General features: G+C 36.8%; 1 protein-coding gene across 3 annotated transcripts in view; it reads right to left on the minus strand.

Moving 5' to 3' along the window:
* The window catches only part of CFAP20DC (CFAP20 domain containing), a 253,337-nt gene that overhangs the window by 151,408 nt on the left and 77,971 nt on the right, over positions 1–23,958 (minus strand). For all 3 annotated transcript variants that reach the window (XM_054595084.1, XM_054595085.1, XM_054595083.1), the window contains exon 5: positions 12,621–12,735. In XM_054595084.1, the coding sequence (XP_054451059.1) occupies positions 12,621–12,735 (115 nt within the window). The remainder of the gene's footprint in view (positions 1–12,620; positions 12,736–23,958) is intronic.

Here is a 23,958-nt window from a genome sequence, read left to right on the forward strand (position 1 = left end):
ACTTTGGAATCAGTTTGTTCTTCATTTTCTAGTTCCTTGAAGCATAGAGCTGTATTCTATATTTGGGATCTTTCTTGCTTCTTAAGGAAGGAATTTATTGCTATGAACTTCCCTCTTACAACTTCTTTTGCTGAATTCCACACCTTTTTGTATGCTGTGATTCCATTTTTGTTTGCACTTTAATTTCTTCCTTGGTTTGTTGGTTGTTCAGGAGGGTGTTGTTTAATTTTCATGTATGTTTGACTTTCAATTTTATTCTTGTTACTGATTTCTATTTTCATACCCTTGTGGTCAGAAGTATGACTGGTATATTATCAATCTTCCTGAATTTGCTAAGACTTGTTTTGTGGCCAAACATATCTATCCTAGAACATGTTCCATGTGCACTTGAGAAGACTGTGTATTCTGTTTTTGTTGGATAGAATGCTCTATATATGCCTGAGAGGTCTACTGGTTTGTAGTGTTGTTCAAATCTGCTGTTTCCTTATTGATTCTCTGTCTGGATGACCTATCCATTATTGAGATTAAAGTATTAAAGTCTCCACTCTTATTGTATTGCTGTTTATTTCTCCTTTCAGCCCTGTTAGATTTTGCTTTATGTATTTAGGTGCTCAAATGTTGGGTGCATTTTGCAATTATTATATCTCCGTGATATACTGACCCACTTGTTATTATATAATAACTATATTTATCTCTTTTTACCATTTTTTCGTTCAAAGTCTATTTTAATTTGGTTATCACTTGTTTCAGATGCTTCTCCTATCCCTTCAATCTCAGTTTGTATATTTAAGGCTAAAATGAGTCTTGTAGAAAGCATATTGTTGGATCTTGTTTTTTGTCCTTTCAGCTATTCTATCTTTTGATGGAAGAATTTAATCCACATATGTTTAAAATAATTATTGATAAGTAAAGGCTTACTATTGCCATTCTGTTAATTGTTTCCTGGTTATTTGTTTCCTTGTTTTTTATCTTGCTGTCATTTGTATTTTGGTGTCTCATAGTATAAGTATGTTTTGACATCTTTACCATGATCATTTATGTGATTACTATAGGTTTTTCTTGTGTGGTTACCATGAGGCTTACATAAAACATCTTAAAATTACAGTACTCTATTTTAAACCAATAACTTCAATAGAATTTCTAAGCTTTACATTTTTACTTCTCCCACCACATTTTAAGTTATTGATATTATAATTTACATATTTTTATAGTGTATAATAACATTATTGTAGTTATGGTTATTTTCCTACATTTGTTTTATAACTTTTAAACTAAAGTTGTAAATGAATTACACACTGCCATTACCTTGTTACTGAATCCAACTCTATGTTTTTACCATTACCAATGAGTTATATACTGCCTTCTTATGTTTTCATGATGTTAATTAGTGTCCTTCATTTCCACAAAATTAACTTCCTTTAGTATTTCTTCTAAAGCAGGTCTCATAATAATGAATTCTCTCAGCTTTTGTTTTTTGGAAAAGTCTATCCCTCCTTTACTTCTGAAGGAGAGCTTCACCAGGTAAAGTATTTTTGTGGGTTTTTTTCTTTCAACATTTTGAATATGTCATCACATTCTCTTCTGGCATGAAAACTTTCTGTTAAGAAATCTGTTGAGAGTCTCATGGGGGTTCCCTGGTATGTAACTTCTCTCTTTTTTCTTGCTGTTTTCAAAATTCTTCTTTGACTTCTGAAAATTTAATTATGATGTATCTCTGTGCAGCCCATTTCAGGTTAAGCCAATTTGGGATCCTTTGAGCCTCTTGAACTAGATATCTATTTTTTGCCCCACATTTGGAAAGTTTTTAGGAATTACTGCTTTAAATACATTTTATGCCCGTTTCTCTGTATCTTCTACTTCTGGAATTCCCATAAAGCAATATTGTTTCCCTTCATTGTGCCCCATAACTCTTATTGGCTTTTCCCCCCTCTTTTTCATTTTCTTTTTACTCTTCAGACTGCATAATTTCAATTGTCCTATCTTCCAGGTCACTGACTCTTTCTTCTTTTACTTTTAAAAATATATACAATCTTTATTATATTTTTTCTATTACCATTTAGTCCCCTTATTACCCTCCTCCCCCAGCAATCACCACCCTGCTGTCTATGTCCATGAGTCCTTTTTCTTTTTTGCTCAATTTCTACCCTCCCACTAGCTGTCATGTGCTCTCCATCTATGAGTCTGTCCCTGTTATGCTTGTTAATTCAGTTTGTTCATTAGATTCCACATATGACAGAAATCATATAGTATTTGTCTTTCTCTGACTGCCTTATTTCACTTACTTAGCATGTTCTCTAGGTCCATCCATACTGTTGCAAAGGGTTAACTTTTCTTTCTTTCTTCTTTTTTTAAATGGTTGAATAGAATTCCATCATGTAAATATCCCATAGTTGTTTTATTCATTCATCTATTGATGGACACTTGGGCTGCTTCCATATCTTGGCAATTGTAAATGCGGCAATGAACACAGGGGTGCTTATGTTTTTCTCAAATTAGTGTTTGGAGTTCCTTCAGATATATTCCCAAAAGTGGGATCATTGGGTCAAAAGGCAGACTCATTTTTAATTTTTTGAGGTATATCCATACTGCTTTCCACAATGGCGGCATCAGTCCCACCAACAGGGCAAAAAGGTTCCTTTTCCTCCACATCCTCCCCAGCACTTGTTGTTTTTGATTTATTAATGATAGCCATTCTGACAGGTGAGAGCTGGTATTTCATTGTGGTTTTTATTCACATTTCTCTGATAATTAGTGATGCTGAGCATATTTTCATATGTCTACTGGCCATCTGTATGTCCTCCTCGGAGAAGTGTCTATTTAGTTCCTTTGCCCATTTTTTAATTGGGTTATTTGTTTTTTTGGCATTGAGTTTTGTAAGTACTTTATAAATTTTGGATATTATTCCCTTATCAGATGTATTGGCAAATATGTCCTTCCATTCTGTGGGTAAAGTAGCCTTCTTGTAGGTCCTTGCTTTTCATAAACTTGAATATTTTACACCACTCCCTTCTGGCCTGAAATGTTACTGATGAGTAATCAGATGATAGCCTAACTGGTGTTCCCCTGTAGGTAACTATCTGCTTTTCTCCTGTGGCAGTTAGGATTCTCTCCTTATATGAAGACTTCTCATTTTAATTATGATGCGCATCAGTGTAGGTCTCTTTGGGTCCAACTATTTTGGAACTCTCTGAGACTCCTGGATTTGTGCGACCTTACTCCTTAACCAGATTAAGGAAGTTTTCAGTTATTATTTATTCAAATAGTTCTCAATCCTTTGCTCATTTTCTTTTCTTTCTGGTATTCCCATAGTGTGACTCTTACGCTTCATGTTGTCCTGATGTTTCTTAAGCATGCCTCAGTTTTTAAAATTCCTTTTCTTTTCATTGCTCTGTTTTTTCTACCTTTTCTTCCTAAAACTGATTTGATACTCTGCTTCATCTGACCTACTGTTTATTCCTTCCCTTGTATTATTTATCTCAAATACAGCATTCTTTATTTTGGACTGATCCTTTTTTATGGTTTCTATGTCTTTTTTTTCATGCTGTTGAGTATCTTTATAATCATTACTCTAAAATCTCCATCTGATAAATTGCTTATTTCCATTTCATCTAGATATTCTGGAAAATTCTCTTGTTCTTTCAATTGGGTTCTATTTCTTTGTCTTCCCATTTTGGTTGCTTCTTTACTTCCTATCTTAGATGTTAAACAAATCTGCCATTAATCTGCTCAGTTGGTTTTTAAAACATTTTTTAAATTTATCTTTTTATTGTTCAAGTACAGTTGTCTTAATTTTCCTGCCACCACTTTCCCCTGCCCCACCTACCCCCACCTCCCACCTTCAATCTTTTCCCATGTTGGCTTTGTCCATGGGTCCTTTATATATATACGTTCTTTCACTTGATCCTTCCCCTTCTTTTCTGTTACCCCTCCCCCTCTGGTTATCGTTGGTTTATTTTTTTTCCAATGTTACTGGTTATATTTTTCTTCCTTGTTTTGTTGATTAGGTTACATTTATAGGTGAGACCATACAGTATTTGTCCTTCACCCTCTGGTTTATTTTGCTTAGCATAATGTTATCTAGTTCCATACATGCTGTCACGAAGGGTAGTAGCTCTTTCTTTCTGGCGCGTAATATTCCATTGTGGAAATGTAGCACAGTTTTTAGATCCACTCATTTATTGATGGGCATTTAGATTGCTTCCAATACATGGCTATTTTAAGTTCTGCTGCTATGAACATTGGGGTACATAGGTTCTTTTGAATTGGTGTTTCGGGATTCTTAGGTATGATCCCAGCAGTGGAATTGCTGGGTCAAAAGGCAGTTCCATTTTTAGCTTTTTGAGGAAATTCAAAACTGTTTTCCATAGTGGCTGCACCAGTCTGCATTCCCACCAACAGTGTACTAGGGTTCCCTTTTCTCCACAACCTCGTGGGCACCCACTGTTTGTTGATTTATTTATCATGGCCATTCTGACGGTGTGAAGTGATATCTCATTGTGGTTTTAATTTGTATTTCTCTGATGGCTAGTGATGTATCCTTTCATATGTCTCTGGGCCCTCTGTATGTCATCCTTGGAGAAGCATCTGCTCAGGTCCTTTACCAATTTTTAATTGGATTGTTTGTCTTCCTGGAGTGGAGACATGTGAGTTCTTTATATATTTTGAAGATCAAACTGCTGTCTAAGGTATCATTGGCAAATATATTTTTCCATACGGTTGGCTCTCTTTGCATTTTGCTGATGTTTTCTTTAGCTGTGCTGAAGCTTCTTATTTTAATGAAGTCTCATTTGTTTATTGTTTCCTTTATGTCCCTTGCTCTGGGAGACATATCAGTGAAAACATTGCTGCATGAAATATCTGAGAGTTTCCTGCCTATGTTCTCCTCTAGGAATTTTATGCTGTTGCAACTTATATTTAAGATTTTTACATCTTGAGTTTATTTTTGCATCTGGTGTAAGTTGGCGGTCAAATTTCATTTTTTTTTTTTGCATGTAGCTGTCCAGATCTCCCAACACCATTTGTTGAAGAGTCTATTTTCACTCAATTTTATGCTTCTGCTCCCTTTTTCAAATATTAATTGACCATAAAGACATGGGTTTCTTTTTGGGCTCTCTATTCTGTTCCACTGATCTATTTGTCTGTTCTTATGCCAGTAACAGAGTGTTTTGATTACAGTGTATTTGTAATATAGTTTGATGTTAGGTATTTTGATCCCTCCTACTTTGTTCTTTTCAAAATTCCTGCAGCTTTTCAGAGTTGTTTATGGCTCCATATAAATTTTTGAAAAGTTTGCTTTATATCTGTGAAATATATCATTGGTATTTTAATAAGGATTGAGTTTAATCTATAAATTGCTTTGGGTAGTTTGGACTACCCAGTATTTTGATGATGTTAATTCTTCTAATCTGTGAACACAGTACCTGCTTCCATTTATTTGTGTCTTCCTTAATGTCTTTCCTCAGTGCTGTGTGGTTTTCTGAATACAGATCTTTCACTTCCCTGGTCACGTTTACTCTTAGGTGTTTTATTTTTCTTGTTGCTATAGCAAATGGGATTTTTTTCAGATATCTGATTCTGATATATCATTTTTGGTGTACAAAAATGCCTTTCTTTTTCTGAATATTGACTTTCTATCCTGCAGTTTTGCCAAATTCCCTTATTAGGTCTAGTATTTTGGTGGAGTTTATAAGTTTTCTGTGTACACTATCATGTCATATGCAAACAATGATAGTTTTACTTTGTCCTTTCCAATTTGGATGCCTTTTATTTTTTTCTTGTCTGATCACTAAGGCTAGGGCTTCCAATACTATATTGAATAGAAGTGGTGAAAGTGGACAACCTTATCTTATTCCTGATCTTAGTGGGAAAGCTTTTAGTTTTTGCCTGTTGAGTATGATGATTGTAGGTTTTTCATATGTGGCTTTTATTGTGTTGAGGTATGTCCCCTTGATGCCCACTTTGCTGAGTGTTTTGATCATAAATGGGTGCTGTACCTTATCAAATGCTTTTTCTGCATTGATTGATATGATCATATGGTTTTTGTCTTTCCTTTTGTTTATGTAATGTGTTATATTTACTGATTTGCAAATAGTGAGACATCCTTGCATCCCTGGGATGAGTCCTATGTGATTATGGTGGATGATCTTTCTCATGTATTGCTGGATGCAGCTTGCCAATATTTTGTTGAGAATTTTAGCATCTAAGTTTGTCATCAATATTGGCCTGTAGTTTTATTTATTTGTTGTGTCTTTAGTGGTTTTGGCATTAGGATGACGCTGGCCTCATAAAAAGAGTTTGGGAGTCTTCCCTCTTCCTGGATTTTTTTGGAATAGTCTGAGGAGGACAGGGGTTAGCTATTCCTTAAATGTTTTGTAAAATTCTCCTGTGAAACCATGTGGTCCAGGGCTTTTGTGTGCCAGGAGTTTTTTGATTACTGCTTCAATTTCACCAGCTGTTATTGGTCTGTTCAGGCCTTCTGCTTCTTCTCATTTAGTTTTGGAAGGTTATATTTTTCTAGAAATTTGTTGATTTCATCGAAGTTTTCCAATTTTTTTGGCATATAGCTGTTCATAGTAATTTCTCACAATCCTTTGTATTTCTTTGGTATCAGTTGTAATTTCTCCTCTTTCATTTCTGATATTATTTATTTGGGTCCTCTTCCTTTTTTCCTTAATGAGTCTGCTTAAAGTCTTGTTGATTTTTTTTTTATCTTTTCAAAGAACCAGCTTCTGGATTGGATGATCCTTTGAATTGTTCTTTTCGTCTCTATGTCATTCAGTTCTGCTCTAATCTCGACTATTTCCTTCCTTCTACTTGCTCTGGGATTTACTTGTTGTTGTTTCTCCAATTCTTGAAGTTGTAGTGTTAGGTCTTTTATTTGAAATGTTTCTACCTTTTTTCGGTAGGCCCGTATTATTATGAACTTCCCTCTCAGGACTGCCTTTGCTGTGTCCCATAGGTTTAGGACTGTTGTGTGTCCATTATCATTTGTTTCCAGAAACTTTTTGTTTCTTCTTTGATCTCATTATTCACCCATTCATTTTTTAGTAACATGCTTTATTCAGTCTCCATGAGTTTGAATGTATTTGAGCTTTTCCTTGAGGTTGGTTTCTAGTTTCAGGCCCTTGTGTTCCAAGAAAATGCTTGTTATGATTTCAATTTTCTTGTTGAGGCTTGTTTTGTGTTCTATCATGCGGTTTAACTTTGAAAATATTCCATGTACATTTGAAAGGAATGTGTACTTTGCTTTTTTGGGGATAAAGGTTCAATATATGTCAGTTAAGTCCATTTAATCTAATGCGTTGTTCAGTTACACAATGTCCTTGTTGATGTTTTGTTTGGAAGATCTATCCATTATTGACAGTGGGGTATTAAAATCCCTTACTATCAGTGTGTTGCTGTGTATATTTTTCTTGAAGTCTTCCAAGATTTTCCTTATATATTTGGGTGTTCCTATGTTGGGTGCATATAGATTTACAACATTTGTCTTCTTCATGGAGTCTTTCTTTGAGAATTATGAAGTGTCCTTCTGGCTGTGTTTTTATGGCCTTTTTTTGAAATCTATTTTGTCTGATATAAGCATTGCTACTCCCGCTTTTTTTCCGTGTCCATTCGCATTGAATATTTTTTTTTTCTATCCGTTTACTTTCAGTCTGTGTAGATCCTTTGTTCTGAGGTGGGTCTCCTGTAGGCACCATATGTGCGGGTCATGTTTTGTTATCCATTCAGCTACCCTGTATCTTTTGATTGAAGCACTTAGTCCATTTACATTTAATGTTATCATTAATAGGTACTTCATTTTTTCCGTTTGTATCTATATTCTTCCCTTTCACACTCTTTTTCTTCGACTTCTTAAAGCCATCCCTTTAGCATATCTTGCAATGCTGATTTGGTGGATGTGTATTCTTTTAGCCTTCTTTTGTCTGGGAGACTCCTTATTTTGCCTTCGGTTTTAATTGAGAGCCTTGCTGGGTAGAGCAGTCCTGGTTTCAGACCTTTGCTTTTCATGACTTGGAATATTTCTTGTCATTCCCTTCTGGTTTGTAGTGTTTCTGTGAAGTCAGCTGTTAGTTGTACTGGGGCTCCCTTATGTTGCTACCTGTTTTTCCCTTGCTGTCTTTAGGATTCTCTGTTTGTCTTTGATATTTGCCATTTTAATGATGATGTGTCTTGGAGTGGGCCTCATTGGGTTCCTCTTGAATGGGACCGTCTTTGCTTCCTGGACTTGTGTGACACTTTCTCTCCTACAATTAGGGAAGTTTTCCATCATTATTTTTTTCAAACAGGTTCTTTATCTCTTGCTCCTCCTCTTCTCCTTCTGATATCCCTATTATACAGATATTATTACGTTTCAGGTTGTCCTGCATTTCCCTCAATGCCTCTTCATTCTTTTTGAGTCTTTTTTCATTTTCTTGCTCTTTCTGGGAGTTTTTTTCTACCTTGTCCTCTAGCTCTCTTATTTGATCCTCTGCCTTATCTAGCCTGATTTTGATTCCTTCTACTGTTTTCTTCAATTCAGAAGTTGTATTCTTCATTTCCTCTTGCCTCTTATTGATAGTTTCTATGTCTTTTTTCATGCTGACATAGTTTTCAGTAAGTTCCTCATAGTTTCCCTGTAGATTTTGGTAATTCTCCCTGAGCTCACTGAGCTCATTGAGCTTTTTTAGAACCATTGTTTTGAACTCAATATCTGATAGTTTACTTGCCTCTATTTCACTTAGTTCTCTTTCTGGGGATTTTCCTTTCTGTTTGATTGGGAAGTGTTTTTTTGTTTTCCCATTATTTGTGAGACTGTCTTTTTTTGCTTCTGCCTCTTAAATTTATCTGGCTTAACCTCCTGACTTTGTGTTGTGAACTTCTATGGTACGGAACTCATACCTTATGTCTTCTCATAAGGAATGAGACTTCTCATACGGTAGGATACTTCACATGGTATGAGATTCAGTGGTGCAGTCTGGTTGACCTCCTGAACTTGATGCTCTTTGAATGCCTTTTATGCCTTTTAAGTTGGCTCTCTGGAATTAATTGGGTTTTAATTGTTTGGTTTTTCTTTGGTGCATCCTACCCTCCAGCTGATTGACCGAGGGTCACTCTACTCACCTCATCTTGTGTGTTTTTGTGCAGGTGCTGCCAGGACAAAATTACAAAGCCCAGGAATAAACTCACATCTGCAAAAATAACTTCCCCCTGCAATCCCACTATCATCAGCAAATGAACTAGTATTAATAAGTCTGTGAAGAGACTGAGACTATTATAAGAAAGGAAAGAAATAAACCATTAGTATAAAATCTAGTGACTTAATATGAACAAATTAGATGGACCCAAAATGAATGTTAGAAAGCTATACAGTAAAGAAAATATTGCAAATCATAGAGAAGACCAGAGTAGATTTTGTCTCGGTAGCCTCTAGTATTTACTGCTGTTTTTTTATCCTGGATCCGCCTATAGTGATGTCAGATGTTGACCCTGTCTGACCTTAGGCACTCTGTTTGAGACTTCCAAGATTTAACTGTCTGTGGCTGTCTCCTTCAATTCTTAATCCAGTCCATCTGCACTGAGCTGGCAGGCTTAAGTACCACAGGGTGGGGCAGAATCCCTCCTGGGGTCGAAGCTTTTTCCCATCAGGCTGCTGAAAGGGGAGTGGTCTTCCTGAGTAAGAAGACTGCTGCCACATGGGGGATGACTCAGCACCAGTACCATGGCTGCTACTCTCTCAGTTCTCTCCCCAAAGCCTCCATATCCATTCTCTCCTCAAGTGCCTCTAGTCTACTCTGCCCCTCCCCTTTGCCAGTGATGTACTATCTGTGGCTGCCATTTTGCACTCAGCAGTCAGGCTTAAACACCATAGGGCTGGGACAAAGTCTCTCCTGGGGGACGGACTATTGTTTCCTGTCACGCTGCTATTGCTTAGGGGTGTAGCTTGCCTGAGTAATATGGCTGCTGCTGTACGGGGGATGACTCAGCACCAGCATCCCTCTGTTATTCCCTGAGTTCTCTCCCCAAAGCCTCTGTCCCCAGTCTCTCCTCAGGTGACTCTAGCCCACTCTGCCCCTACCTTTGCTGGAGCCCAGGGTAAGTGGCTGCAAATGAAAATTTATGCAATGGCTCTTTAAACAGCTCTTTGTGTCTCCAGCTGCCTGTGTCTGGCAGAGAGCAACCCTGCAGCTTTTTGGAGCTGGCTGTTATCTGTGTAGTTTTTGGTCTCTGGTGCTGTAGGCTGGGAATCTCTGCTTATGGTTTAGACACCACTCTTCTAAAGGGGATCCAACTGGCCACTTAAATATCCCTCTGGCTCTGCTGCCCATGGGCTCCCAGTCAGCCTTCTCGAGTCTCCACCACACTCCTTACCAGTTAGGTTGTGCTAAAGCTGATTCTTGTATCTGGGGTTATAAGGCTTTTCTCTCTCTATTGTTCAATTGTTTGTTCCAGGTGACTTCTCCACATTTTTGTTGTAATTCCAGATTGATCCTGGAAGTAGGTCAGTGTGACTTCCATTCACTCCTCCACCATCTTTCGTTTTTAATTTTAAAAAATATTTTATTTATTTATTTTTAGAAAGAGAGGAGGTGAGGGAGAAAGAAAGGGATAGAAACATCAATGTGTGAGAGAAACAACTGGTTGCATCTCACACGCTCCAACTGAGGACCTGGCGGGCAACCCAGGTATGTGCTCCATCCAGGATTTTAAGCAGTGACCTTTTGGTTTACAGGCTGGCACTCAATTCATTGATCTATACCAGCCTTAGTGGGGTGGAAGGTCAGTTGTTAATCTAATCAATCTGTAATCAGCATGCAGGCTTAAGTACCAGAGGGTAGGGCAGAGTAATTCCTGTGGGTGAGACTATTCTTCCCCTCAGCCTGATGCCATTGAGAGAGGCGTGCTCTACTTGAGAGGGATGGCTCCTGCAGTATGGGGAATGACAGCACAGGGATCCTGGTGGCTGTTTCCTCAGTTCTCTCCCCAGAGCCACCAACCCCAGACTCTCCTCAAGCATCTGTAGTCCACTCTGCCCTCCCTTTGTCGGCACCCAAGGTAAGTGGCTGCAAATGAAATTTTGTGCTTTGGCCCTTTAAAGGCTCTCTGCGTCTCTAGGAGTCTCTCCCTGGCTGACAGAACCCCTGCTGCTTTCCACAGCTGGATGTTATCTGGGTTACTTTTCAGCTCTGGCTCTGTGGGCTGGGGTGCCCAGCTTGGGGTTTAGACCCCACACTTCTGAGGGGGAAGCCCCTGGCTGCTGAAGTATCCCTCTGGCACTTCAGCTGATGCCCAGAGGAGGCAAGACAGCCCTCTCGCATCTCCACCATACGCCCTACCAGTCACATTGTGCTGAAATGTTTTCTTCTGTCTGCCTGTGGTTGTAAGGCTTCTCTGCAGCTAGTGTTCAGCAGGTTATTCAGGATGACTTCTCTACAATTTAGTTGTAATTCCAGACTGGTCCTGGGAGAAGATTAGTGTAGCATTTACCATTAGTCCTCCACCATCTTGGATGTGTCGACTCTTAATTCTTCATGGTTGGATCTGCTTTTGAATCTCTCTATTGAATGCTTCAGTTTAGTTATTGTACTTTTCAGTTCTAAAATCTCTAACTTTTTTGAGGTTTCTATTTGTTGAACTTCTCATTTTGTTCATTGTTTTCTTAATTGTAATTAGTTTTCTGTGTACTCATGAAATTCCCTAAATGTCTGTAAAAGAAATACTCTGAATTCTTTGTCTAACAGTTCATAAATCTCTATTTATTTAGAATCAGTTATTAGAGGTTTATTAGTGTTCTTTTTTGGTATCATATTTACCTTATTTTTCATGAGCTTGGATTCCTTACATTTCTGTCTATGCATTTGAGTAATGTCTTTAAAAATAAATTTACTTAAGCACCCATTTATCCTACAAAAGCAAGTTGATTTAAATGAATGTCTTAAGTACACGTTAGAACAGACAGTATACAAACATGGCAGTCATGAGAGAGGTATTGAAATGACTGAAGTTTAAAAAAGACTAGTCAGTCATATTAGGCCCAAGCTTCTTGGTCTGTAACCTATTGCTTATGTACGCATACACTGTATGTTGCTTTAGGTCTCAGAGGTTACACAACAGGCATAAAATCTCCCAAAGTATAGCAGGGTGTTATATTATAAAACTGACCTTCCTTAAAACTTTTTTCTTTTAAACCTGACAACAATGATCAGTCATCCTCTGTTCTCCAAATATGTACCACTACCCAGCATCCATGCTGTTCCTTCTGCTTGGAATGCTTGGCTTCCCATTTCTACCTGTTGCAATCTTACAGTCCTTTAAAGTCCATGCTAAATGCAATATCTTTCATACAACCTTTCCTTATCCCAAAAGCAGATGGATTTTTTTCCCTTCCACAGTACCAATAGCACCTTCCCTCTCTTCTCTGCTTCCCATGATAGATTTTGTGCTATTTCTGATATTCAAATAATTATAATCTGCTACCTAATAGATTTTAAACATTTTCATATGAGGGAAAGAAAAAGCATGAATTTTATTCATTTTTATATCACCACAGTACTTAACAAAGTACTTTATACACAGACTAGGCACATGATTAATATTCGCTGAATTGAATTTAATATTTCAAGCAACATTTATGTGACACTTACAATTTTGCGCTTGATCATAAAGAGTGGGATTTTTGCATGAAGAGGGGTTGAGGACAGTTCTTTATGGACTGTTGATAAGTATAATCTTCTTTTGATATTCCCTAAATCAGTAATTCTGAAAAAAGAGAAAAGAAAGATTTCCATCAATATAATAACCACATCTTTGGATAATCATCACAATGATATAATTTATCACATAGGCCTTTTCCAACAAGGAGATCAAACAAAGAATTTAAGAATTGCCTTTTTTCTTTCAAGAAGTAATAAAATTTCTTCCTTAAATTCAAAGTTCTCACAAGCTTGAATGTATAAATTCACTTAATATGCTAATTTATTTCAGTACTTTATACTAGATTTCTAATCTTCCAGCCTATGAAAAAAATTCAATTTGTATGAACTGAGAAACTGCTAGCCTTTAATAACCATGCTTGTTCCAGTCCTTTAAGCGTGTGTTATCTTGGGACATACTGTCACCTATGAAATAGGAAAACATTATGAGTTTCTTTCCCTAAAAATGCACCTGTCATTTTATATAGGCTGTTAGTCTGATTAGAGACAGATGCAAAACACTGACTGTCGGTTTCACTTCCTAAGCACATATCTTCGAACCAGAATTATAATACAGAAGTTTACTGCTATCAGGTCAACCTGCAGTGATACCAAGGACACTGAATTTGAACATCTTTAATAGATTTAGACCACAGCCATGATCACAAAGATTAGGTTTGCTTCAAATTGATAGAGGCTCATTTTTATGTTCTGCTTCCCTTAGGTCTCAGAGGTAACAGAGCAGGCGTAAAATCTCCAAACCTGTCTCAGGGTGCTATGTCGTAGAACTGATGTTTCTTGAAAGACTTATCTTTTATTGGAGAATCGTTATTTTTTCCCTATTTTTAGCAACGTTGTCTACAAGTACCAACTGCTAATTTTCTACAATTAGCAATCCCCCAAGGATACGACATTTTATTCAAGTACATTACTATCAATATTTATAGTGCAATTAACTATTTTTAAAATCAACATAGCCTTTTCTATAGTTCTTTCTTGCTCCCCCCACCAACTTTTCTAATCATTTTCTTTCCTCTATAACACCCTATATACTTTTCTGTAGAAAACTATGATTGAACAATGTTAAGAATAAGTACAGTAAAAATTAAATGGGGTTAAGTTCACAGCATGACAATAAAGCTAAAAATTCTACCTTATCTGCACTTAAAAAGCAATAAATTCTGCCTGGCCGGGTGGTTCAGTTGGTTGGAATATCATCTCATACATCAAAAGGTTGTGGATTCAGTTCCCAGTCAGGGTATGTAAGAGAGACAACTGATCGATGTTTCTTACATTAGTGTTTCTCTGCCACCCACCTCTAAAATCAATAAAAATATATCCTTGAGTAAGGATTAAAAAATTAATAAAAATAAAAAGCAACAAATTCTTTCAATTCTAGTTGAAGGTAGGTTTAAAAGGCAAAAATGTTATCACTACTGTAGGTTTATACTTTGACGTATAAATAAATGTAGTAAAATATTTGCCCCATAGCACTGTGCTCAAAGTGGGATGAGCACATGGAGAAGAAGCTGGTAAACAAGCATTCACTGAAGTGCACAAGGAAAATAGTAAAACTGTATTTCATTCCAACTTTAAAAATGTTATTTCTGTTCACTGTCATTAAACAGTAGTACAGTATTTATTTATTTTTAGAGAGAGGTGAAGGGAGGGAGAGAGGGAGAGAAACGTCAATGTGTGGTTGTCTCTTGCAGGCCTCCAACTAGGGACCTGGCCCACCCCAGGCATGTGTCCTGACTGGGAATCAAACTGGCGACCCTTTGGTTCTCAGGCTGCTGCTCAGTCCAGTGAGCCACACTAGCCAGGTCTATATATTTTTGAAATAAATAAATGTGATTATATGGTTAGTGTGCTCAAACATTTTACCAGTAGAGTACAGGACCAAATATATTTGGAAAGCATTGTCAGAAGTAATTCTTCTAGGTCTCTGTAAGAAGCCCTGATTAGGAGATAGAAGAAAAGACTCTGTAAGTAAGATTCTGGAAAGGAAAGGGGAAATAAAGTTTCCTTGCATCAAACCAAAAGTTTGGTTCCATCAACCAAAAACTCTACTGAGACACAGTTTTATTCAAGGTTTGTTTTATGTGTAGGAATAAGACTATGTAACTTTTATTGGAATTATTTAAGGACCTAATTCCACACTGAGAAACATTTGAGCATACTACCACTTTCTCAATATATGGAACAATAAAACTACTTGTTCATTCATTACTTCATCCATTCACATGTTCAACAAACACTCACTGAACCCACTGAACCAGGCAATCACTCAGTGAGAATACACTGAGAAATAGTATGAAAAGGCAGGGTTGCTACCCTCCTGAGCTTCTATTTTTAGTGGAAAAGGCAGGAGAAAAAGTATGAAGAGACAAAATAAATGTATCAAATGCAATAAAGAAAACAAGTAAGAGAATGAAGTAGAAAAGATCAAGAAATTACCTATTTTAGACAGGAAAGTCAGCACGGGTAGTACTTAGAAGGGAGGGACGTGAAGCAGAAAGGGTAGGCGGAGGCTGAATTATGCAGGGTCTTTATGTCAAGGTACGGGCTTTATAAATTTATTGTTCACAATAAGAAGACATAAAGAGAGTCCACATTACACTGCATGATGAATGGATGCCATAGAAATAGTTATGTTCTCTTTTATCTTTTTATTGAGGTAAAATATGAGTAACTGAAATTCACAGTGCACGATCTCATGTATTTTGGTAAATATATACACATATGCAATCACCACTCCAATCAAAATATAAAATATTTCCATCACCCTAGAGAGCTGTCTTCTGGCCCCTTCTAGTCAATCCTCACTCTTGATTTCTGTTATCATGGGTAAGTTTCATGTGTTCTTGAACTTCTGATATATGGAATGGAATAGAATACATTATTTTGTGACTGGTTTCTTTCACTTATAACATTGTGTTTTTGAAATTCACCCAAACACATAATGTATCATGTAATATAGGACATGAGACTTTACTCTCGGGTCTAGAAAATTACTGGAAGCACTCTGAAGGCACAAGGGCTCCAGGAATTTACAAAAGAGGACATACTGGACCACAATGACCAACCCAGGCTCTGCACCCAAAGATAACATCAAAACAAGTTGCAGCCTATACAAGACCAACTGAAACATCCTGCTCTACAACCACCCCAATCAACTAATAAAAGCTCAAAGCCCTGACCCCTCAGGGCTGATGCTGGTGAATATCTTTACTCTCTGCACTTTCTTTTCTGTGAATTCTTTCACAGCCCACATCACCAACCACCCTAAGAGCATGTACCAATAGTTTTATTTTTTTTTTAAATTGCTGAGTCTTGTATGTCTATGTAACAATTCATTTATATATTTCCCTATTGATGTACATTTGTTTCTGGTCCTGGTTTCTTAAGAAAACCTATAAGAACATTCTTGTAGGGTCCTCTTACTGACATGTATACTTATTCTCTTGATAATTAGGAACAGGATTACTGAATCATTGGGCAAGATATATGTATAATTTTATAGAAACAGTTCTCTAAAGTGGTTACAGTAATTACAGATCCTCACTAACTTTTGGTGCTATCAGACTTCATCATTAGCCAAGTCTAGTGGGTAAGAAATGAGTATCATTGTGATTTTATTTGCATTTGTCTTATGAATAATGGCATTGAACACTTTTTCATGTATTTACTGGTATATCTTGTGAAGAATCTGTTAAGTCTTTTAGTCAGTTCTTTTCTTATTATAATTGTATGTATTCTTCATATTTTTCGAATACATGTCCTTTGTCATATATATGTATTGCAAATATTTCCTTGCCTATTATATTAATGGTATCTTTTTTTAACCTCTTATATGGAAATAATTTCTAACTTAGGGAAAAGTACCAAGAAAAGTACATACAAACTCATATATTTTATTTAAATTAGCTCATTGCTTAATGATATCTTTTGATAATCAGGTTTTAAATTTTCATGAAGTTCACTTTATCACTATTTATTATTTCTAAGTATATTTTATTGATTATGCTATTACAGTTGTCCCATTGTTTTATCCCTTTATCCCCTTCCACCAAATACCCCCATTCCCTCCAGCATTCCCCCCCCCAACCCCCACTTATTTCATGCCCATGGGTTGTACCTATAAGTTCTTTGGCTTCTCCATTTCCTATACTATTCTTAACCTCCCCCTGTCTACTTTGTACCTACCAATTATGCTTCTTATTTCCTATACCTTTCTCACATTCTCCTCCCTCTCCTTCCCCACTGATAACCCTCCACATGATCTCTATTTCTGTGATTCTGTTCCTGTTCTAGTTGTTTGCTTAGTTTGTTTTTGTTTTTTAGGTTTATTTGTTGATAGCTGTGAGTTTGTTGCCATTTTACTGTTCATAGTTTTTGATCTTTTTCTTAGGCAAGACCCTTTAACATTTCATGTAATAAGGGCTTGGTGACAATGAACTCCTTTAACTTGACCTGATCTGGGAAGCACTTTATCTGCCCTTCCATTCTAAATGATAGTTTTTCTGGATAGAGTAATCTAGGTTGTAGGTCCTTGCCTTTCATCACTTTGAATACTTCTTTCCAGCCCCTCCTTGCCTGTAAGATTTCTTCTGAGAAATCTGCTCAGTCTTATGGGAACTCCTTTGTAGGAGACTCTCCTTTTCTCTTGCTTTTAAGATTCTCTCCTTATCTTTAATCTTGGGTAACTTAATTATGATGTGCTTTGGTGTGTACTTCCTTGGGTCCAACTTTTTTGAGACTCTCTGAACTTCCTGGACTTGTATATCTATTTCTTCACCAGATTAGGGAAGTTTTCTTTATTTTTTCAAATAAGTTTTCAATTTCTTGCTCTTCCTCTTCTTCTGGCACCCCTATGATTTGGATGTTGGAATGTTTAAAGTTGTCCCACAGGTTCCTAAGCCTCTCCTCATAATTCTGCATTCTTATTTCTTCATTCTGTTCCCACTGAATATTTATTTCTTCCTCCTGTTCCAAATCGTTGATATGAGTCCTGGTTTCCTACTCTTAACTGTTGGTTCCCTGTATATTTTTATTTCACTTTGCATAGCAGTCACTTCTTCCTTTATTTTGCTTCTGTACTCAATCATTTCCATGAGCATCCTGATTACCAGTGTTTTGAACTCTGTGTCTGATAGGCTGGCTATCTCCTGGTCACTTAGTTATTTTTCTGGAGTTTTGATCTATTCTTTCATTTGAGCCATATTTCTTTGTCTCGGGGTACCTGTTATATTGTAAGGGGCGGAGCCTTAGGTATTCACCAGGGTGGGGCAAGCAACTTGGCTGCACTGTGGAGCTGTTATGTGGGAGAGAGATCAGAGAGGGAACAAAGGTGCTTACTTGACTCTCACCCTACCTTAAGTCACTTTCCCCACTATCCACAAGCAAATTGCTCCTTTCTGGTGCTGATTTCCAGGTAAGCGGGTGCGCCATTATTCTAGGACCCTCTGGGTCTCCAACAGACTCTCCTGTGAGACTGGGAATTCTCCCCTCACTGCAACCCCCAAAGATTTTTACAGCCAGAGGTTTTGAGGCTTTATTTCCCCCACACTGGAACCCTGGGTTGCTCAGTCTGTCTTGCTCCCCTCAGAAGGAACCAGAAGTGGTTCCTTCTGCTTTATCTGCACCTGAATGTGAGACTGCCCAGTCCACCAGCCACTGCTTCGCCTACGTGGTCCACTAGTCACAACCTTGCTGCATGTCCTCCCCACCCTGGCTGCCTGTATCCACTCCTCCTACCTGTCTGGGTATTTCCTCTTTAACTCCTTGGTTGCTGGACTTCCATACAGTTTTATTTCCTGGCAGTTATGGTTGTTTTTCATTTTTAATTTGATTGTTGTCCTCCTTTGGTTGTGTGAGGAAGTGAAGCATACCTACCTATACCTCCATCTTGGCTGGAAGTTTCACTTTATCATTGTTTATAGTTGTGCTTCCTATGTCCTAAAAAAATCCTTTCCTAGCCAGAAGTTGCAAAAATACCGTTTCTTTCTAGATCTTTAGTTTTTTACATTTAGTCTATGATTCACCCCTAATTAATTTCTGTGTGTTGTGTGAGGTAGTTGTGTGTGGGGGTCTTTTTCTTTCTGTATATTTATCTGATCTTCTTAGCACCATTTGTTCCTCATTGAAATGTATTGGGCACTTTGTCAAAAATCGATTAACTACACATACATACATGTGGATCTATTTCTGGACTTGATCCATTTGTTTTATTTATCCATTTGTCCATTCTTACAGTAATGTTACATTGCTTTGATTACTGTAGAGTTATAGTAAGTCTTAAAACTAGTTCAAGAAAACTCTTCAACTTCATTATGTTCAAGGTTTGCTTGGACCTTGCTTTTCCATATAGATTTTAAAATCCACTTATCATTTTCTATTTAAAAATTTGTTGGGAGTTTAACTTGAATTGACTGAATCTATAGATCAATTTGGGGAGAACAATTTTGGGTCTCCCAATCAACCTACATGATATACCTCTCTCTTTAGTCCTCGTTTAATTTCTTTCACAGTGTTTTACAGTTTTCAATTTAGGAGTCTTGCACAACTTTTGTAAATTTATTTCTAAGTATTTTGTTCTGACGATGGGAAATAAACTTGAAAATATCTATTACCAGCCAAATGCTACTTGTACATAGAAATATTGATTTTTGTATATATACCTTATTTCATGTGACCTTGCTTTACTCTTTAAGTTGTAGGTTCATGAAGATTATCTACATAATCATGTCTTCAGTGAATTAAGACATTTATTTCTGCTTTTTCCAATCTTTATACCTTTTCTTTCTTTTTCTCACATTACTGCACCAGCTAGGACCTCCAACATATACTCAGTAGAAGTGGGAGAGTACAAAACCTTGCTTTGTTCTTGATAACAGGGGGAAAGTGTTCAGGATGTTTCTACTAAATATGATGTTAGATGAAAGGTTCCTTTATCAGTTTGAGGATGTTCCCTTCTACTCTAGTTTTATCTGATTTTTAAAAAATCATGAAAGGACGTGATACTTTGTCAAACAATTTTTCTGCACTAATTGAGGTGATCCTTTTGTTTTTTTCCTTTATTCTGTTCATATGTTAAATCATACTGATTTATTTTCATATGTGAAACCAGACCTCTATTCTTGACATAAATTTCAATTGTGCTACCATTTTTTGTTAAGGATTTTTACGTCTATGTTCATTGGGGACATTGGTTTGTAATTTTCTTATACTATCTATGTCAGGGTTTGATAACAGGATTAAGCTAGTCCTATAAAGTGATATGGAAAGTGTTTACTCCTCCTCTATTCTCTGAAAACTTGTTTACAATGGTGCTAGTTATTCTGTAATTGTTAGTAGAATTCATTTAAGTCTGAAGTTTTCTTTGTGGGAAAATTTTGGTTATATATTCAATCCTTCATGAATTATAGGGCTATTCAAATTTCTATTTTTTTCTTGGTTCAATTTTGGTAAATTGTGGTTTTCATTTAAAGTTATTGAGTTTATTGCCATAAAATTATTTATATTTTTCCCTTTATTATCTTTTTAACATCAATAGGATCTGTAGGGGTATCCTCGCTCTCATTCCTAATATTGGTTTTTTGTAACCTCTCCTTTTATTAATCACCCTGCTACGGTTTATCAAATTTATCTTTTTAAAGAAACAACTTTTGCTTTTGGCTTTGTAAGACTTCCCTATTCTTTATTTTAAATTTTATTGATTCCTGATTTTATTTTTATTATTTCTTTCCATCTACTTACTTTGAGTATAACTTCTCCAAACCTTCCCTCCCCCACCCTCAGCTTCTTAGGATGAATAGTCAGATCTTTAATTTTAAAGCTTCCTCTCAAAACTATAAGCTTTTCTCTAAGCATTGTTACTTGCACCCCACAAATTCTAATATGTCAATTTTCATTTTCATTCAGTTCGAAATATTTTCTAATTTTCCATGGTTCCTTCTTTGAATCTTGGGTTACTTAGAAGTATGCTGTTTAATTTCCAAACAGTACAGTCTTTTCTATATATTGCATTGCTATTGATTTTTAATTTAATTCCATTGTGGTCAGAGAACATACTTTGTAAAAGTTTCCTCTTTAAAAAAACAATGCAATAAGAGACTGTATGACTCAGCATATGACTGCTGAGTGGTTTATATGCATTTAAATTTCTTTGATGCTAACATTTTAAAACCTTAAAACATTACAATCTATTTTTCCTTAAATCTACTCAATACTGATTTATCATCTATTGCTCTTTAAGACATTCCATCATATTTCTTGGCAATTTGGCATCTGTATCACAATTTCCTCTTATGCCATCATTGTGGGTGACTTTAAATTAGGTCTGTCTGGAAAAAAATCCAGCCATTGTTAATATAACAAGAATGGTTTGTACAATATTGATGTAACCTGGCAGCCAAGGGGAGTAGACTGGAATGAGCACATGTAAACAATGATGATTTCACTGTACTAATCAGTGGGGGCAGTAGACATCACTGAGTGACGAGTGAGTAGAGCAATGAATCTGCATCAAATTTTGTGTTAAGCTTGAACATTCCACCACAGAAACTTTTCAGATGATTCAGAAGGCCATAGCTAAAGGCAACTGGTGATTGGCAGCTTCATCATGACAATGCACCCACTCATGCATCATGTCTCATGCAGAATTTTTTTGTGGAACATCTAATCACCCAGGTGACTCCAGCCCAGATTTGGTGCCCTGAGACTTCTGACTTCTTCCAAAACTAAAATCACCATTGAAAGGCAAGAGATTTCAGACAGTTGGTGAGATTCAGGACAAATTTGATGGGGCAACGGGTGATGATTGGAAGAACTGTGTGAAGTTCCAAGGTGCCTACTTCAAAGGGGACTGAGACATCATTGTCCTATGTACAATATTTCTCATATTCTCTTCAATAAATGTCTCTATTTTTCATAGAACATGGCTGGATACCTTCCAGATAGATCTTGTATACACAGCGAATAAAATTTAAACCTAAACCTCTTCTATTATGACAACCAATACTTCTAATCCATTTTAGCAATTTACATGAATAATCCTAATTTGTAGTCCATTATCACTAGGAACTGCTAGACTTCATGGTCACCTATGTAAATTTTCCTCCTGTTTTATCAATTCATTCAGCTAACATTCAGTCAATAGCTTAGTAGAACAATACAAGGTACCTGGTATATGGAAGTAGGAAAGACACGGAAATCATAATCCTGTATGATTTCCATTCTTTAGCGGTAGCTGTTTTTTGGATACTTTATAGACATTATCTTATTAAGTCTCCGAACAATCCTTTCTTGCAGCTAGTATCTTCATTCTTTATTTTGCAGATGGGCAAACTGAACTTATGGGTCATGGGTCCCTTGAAAATGTCACATAAGCTGTAAATGTGACAGCTCCCTTTGGCTGAATGACAGTCTCTCTCAGTTATTGCTCTTTCAGGTAAAGGCATACCTTGGAGATACTGCAGGTTCAGTTTTAGACCACAGTAGTGAAGTAAATATTGTGATAAAGCAAATCACACAAATATTTTGGTTTCCCAGTGCATATAGAAGGTAGTCTATTGTGTGCAATAGCATTATGCCTAAAAATGTTTATATTTTATTTAAAATTTATGGCTAAAAAATGCTAACCATCATCTGAACCTTCAGCAAATTTTAATCTTTTCGTTGGTAGCTTTCTCATGTACCTGGTTGTGTTGTACAGTCTCTTGAAGAAGCAAATGCTCAAAAGCAGAGTCTGAGAAAATGACATAGGTATGAGGAGTTTATTGGAGAGGTGATCATGAAGCAGGAAAGAACTTAGCAGAGAGAGTAATACAACAAAAGAGGAAAAGCCAAGATAAAGATACACTGTCAACAATATTGCTGTGGGCCTCCATTCCACCTGGACATCTTAGAGATGTATACAGAAATCTCTCAGAATTGGCCACCTGAAAAGTGGGAGGAGAGAGCATATAACCACTTACTCCCAACGCCCAATTATCATGGGTTGCCTCTGGGGCCTTAATGCCCCAGTATTTCCAGGCTGTGCTTGTCTGCAGGTAGAGCAGGCTCCCTGGGTGGCACATGATATGGGACTCAATCCAAGCAAGCTCACACCAAGCTGTCCACTCTATCTGCAACTGGTGTCAGAGACGGACCCAGAGGATGTGACATGGTGCACTGAAATAAGCTGCCACAATGCCAATACCATCATGCTTGCTGCTATTTAAACATACTCCATCCTTCTGTATTTTTGTGCCTTTGCTTATGAATTTACCTTGGAAACACAACCTCTCATTATGCCTACTGAAATTATATTCATCCATCACAGTTTGGGTTGAAATGCCACCTATTCCTTGAAAACAACTCAGATTTACAAATTGAAAATAATCACAGTCTTTTTTTTTTTTTTACTTAGCACAGCACATTTTTTGGCCTCTATTACTGAATTTTTTTCATTTCCCCTTAGTGTTATAGGTCAGTAACTAGTCCACTTTATGGGCCATAATCTAATGCAAATATGCAAATCTTTTCCTTTGTTTTCATGGGTGAATAACATGCAGTCCCGTATAGTTCAGTTTTACTACTGGCTAGTAAAATTCTAATTGAGTTTAAAAGGGTTACCGGAACTTGGTATTTCAAAGTACATTTTAGAGTTTAAAAGTTTCTCATTCTAAATTTCACAAAGAAGTCTGATTGCCCTGAAAGGCTGGGCTATTTATAAAGTTTCTAGTCTGTGCACGTATAGGTACAAGAGAGATGAAATTTCTGCAATTTGGGAGGACAGTTTATTACAAATTCATCATCAGTGCTGTCATCTTGAGTTGATTGTAGTTTTCAGGTACTGCTATTTTTGTATGTGTGATAAATTGTTATTATGACATTATCAAAAAGTGTGGAAATATGCCATGATAGTTAAGAGCAATAGCTTTGAAGTCAGATTTTCTGGGTTCAAATTCTGGTTTTACCATTGCTTAACTGCGTGGCACCGGGCCAGTCACTAACATTTTGTGTCTTAGTTTCTTCAGTAAAATGTGGAAAATACTAGTACTCTAAGATTGCTGTGAGTACTACATAAGTGTATGTATTTAAAAAAATGCTTAGAGATTACCTGGCTCACAGAAAGTTTTACCTGAGTACTACCCACCATCAACTCAGGTTACTGTGGACTCTTTAGTGAACTCTGCATGTTTTTGGCCTTTAATTTTCTAATAACTAAAATTTGAGTGGCTCATAAATGACTACCTAATCCTCTACCAGTGTCCCAACCTCCATACTGGAAAGTGGGATGGGCGAG

The sequence above is a fragment of the Pteronotus mesoamericanus genome, unplaced genomic scaffold (genome assembly GCF_021234165.1).
Source record: "Pteronotus mesoamericanus isolate MK-2021 breed Mesoamerican mustached bat unplaced genomic scaffold, CSHL_Meso_final scaffold_54, whole genome shotgun sequence".
Taxonomy (NCBI): Eukaryota; Metazoa; Chordata; class Mammalia; order Chiroptera; family Mormoopidae; genus Pteronotus; species Pteronotus mesoamericanus.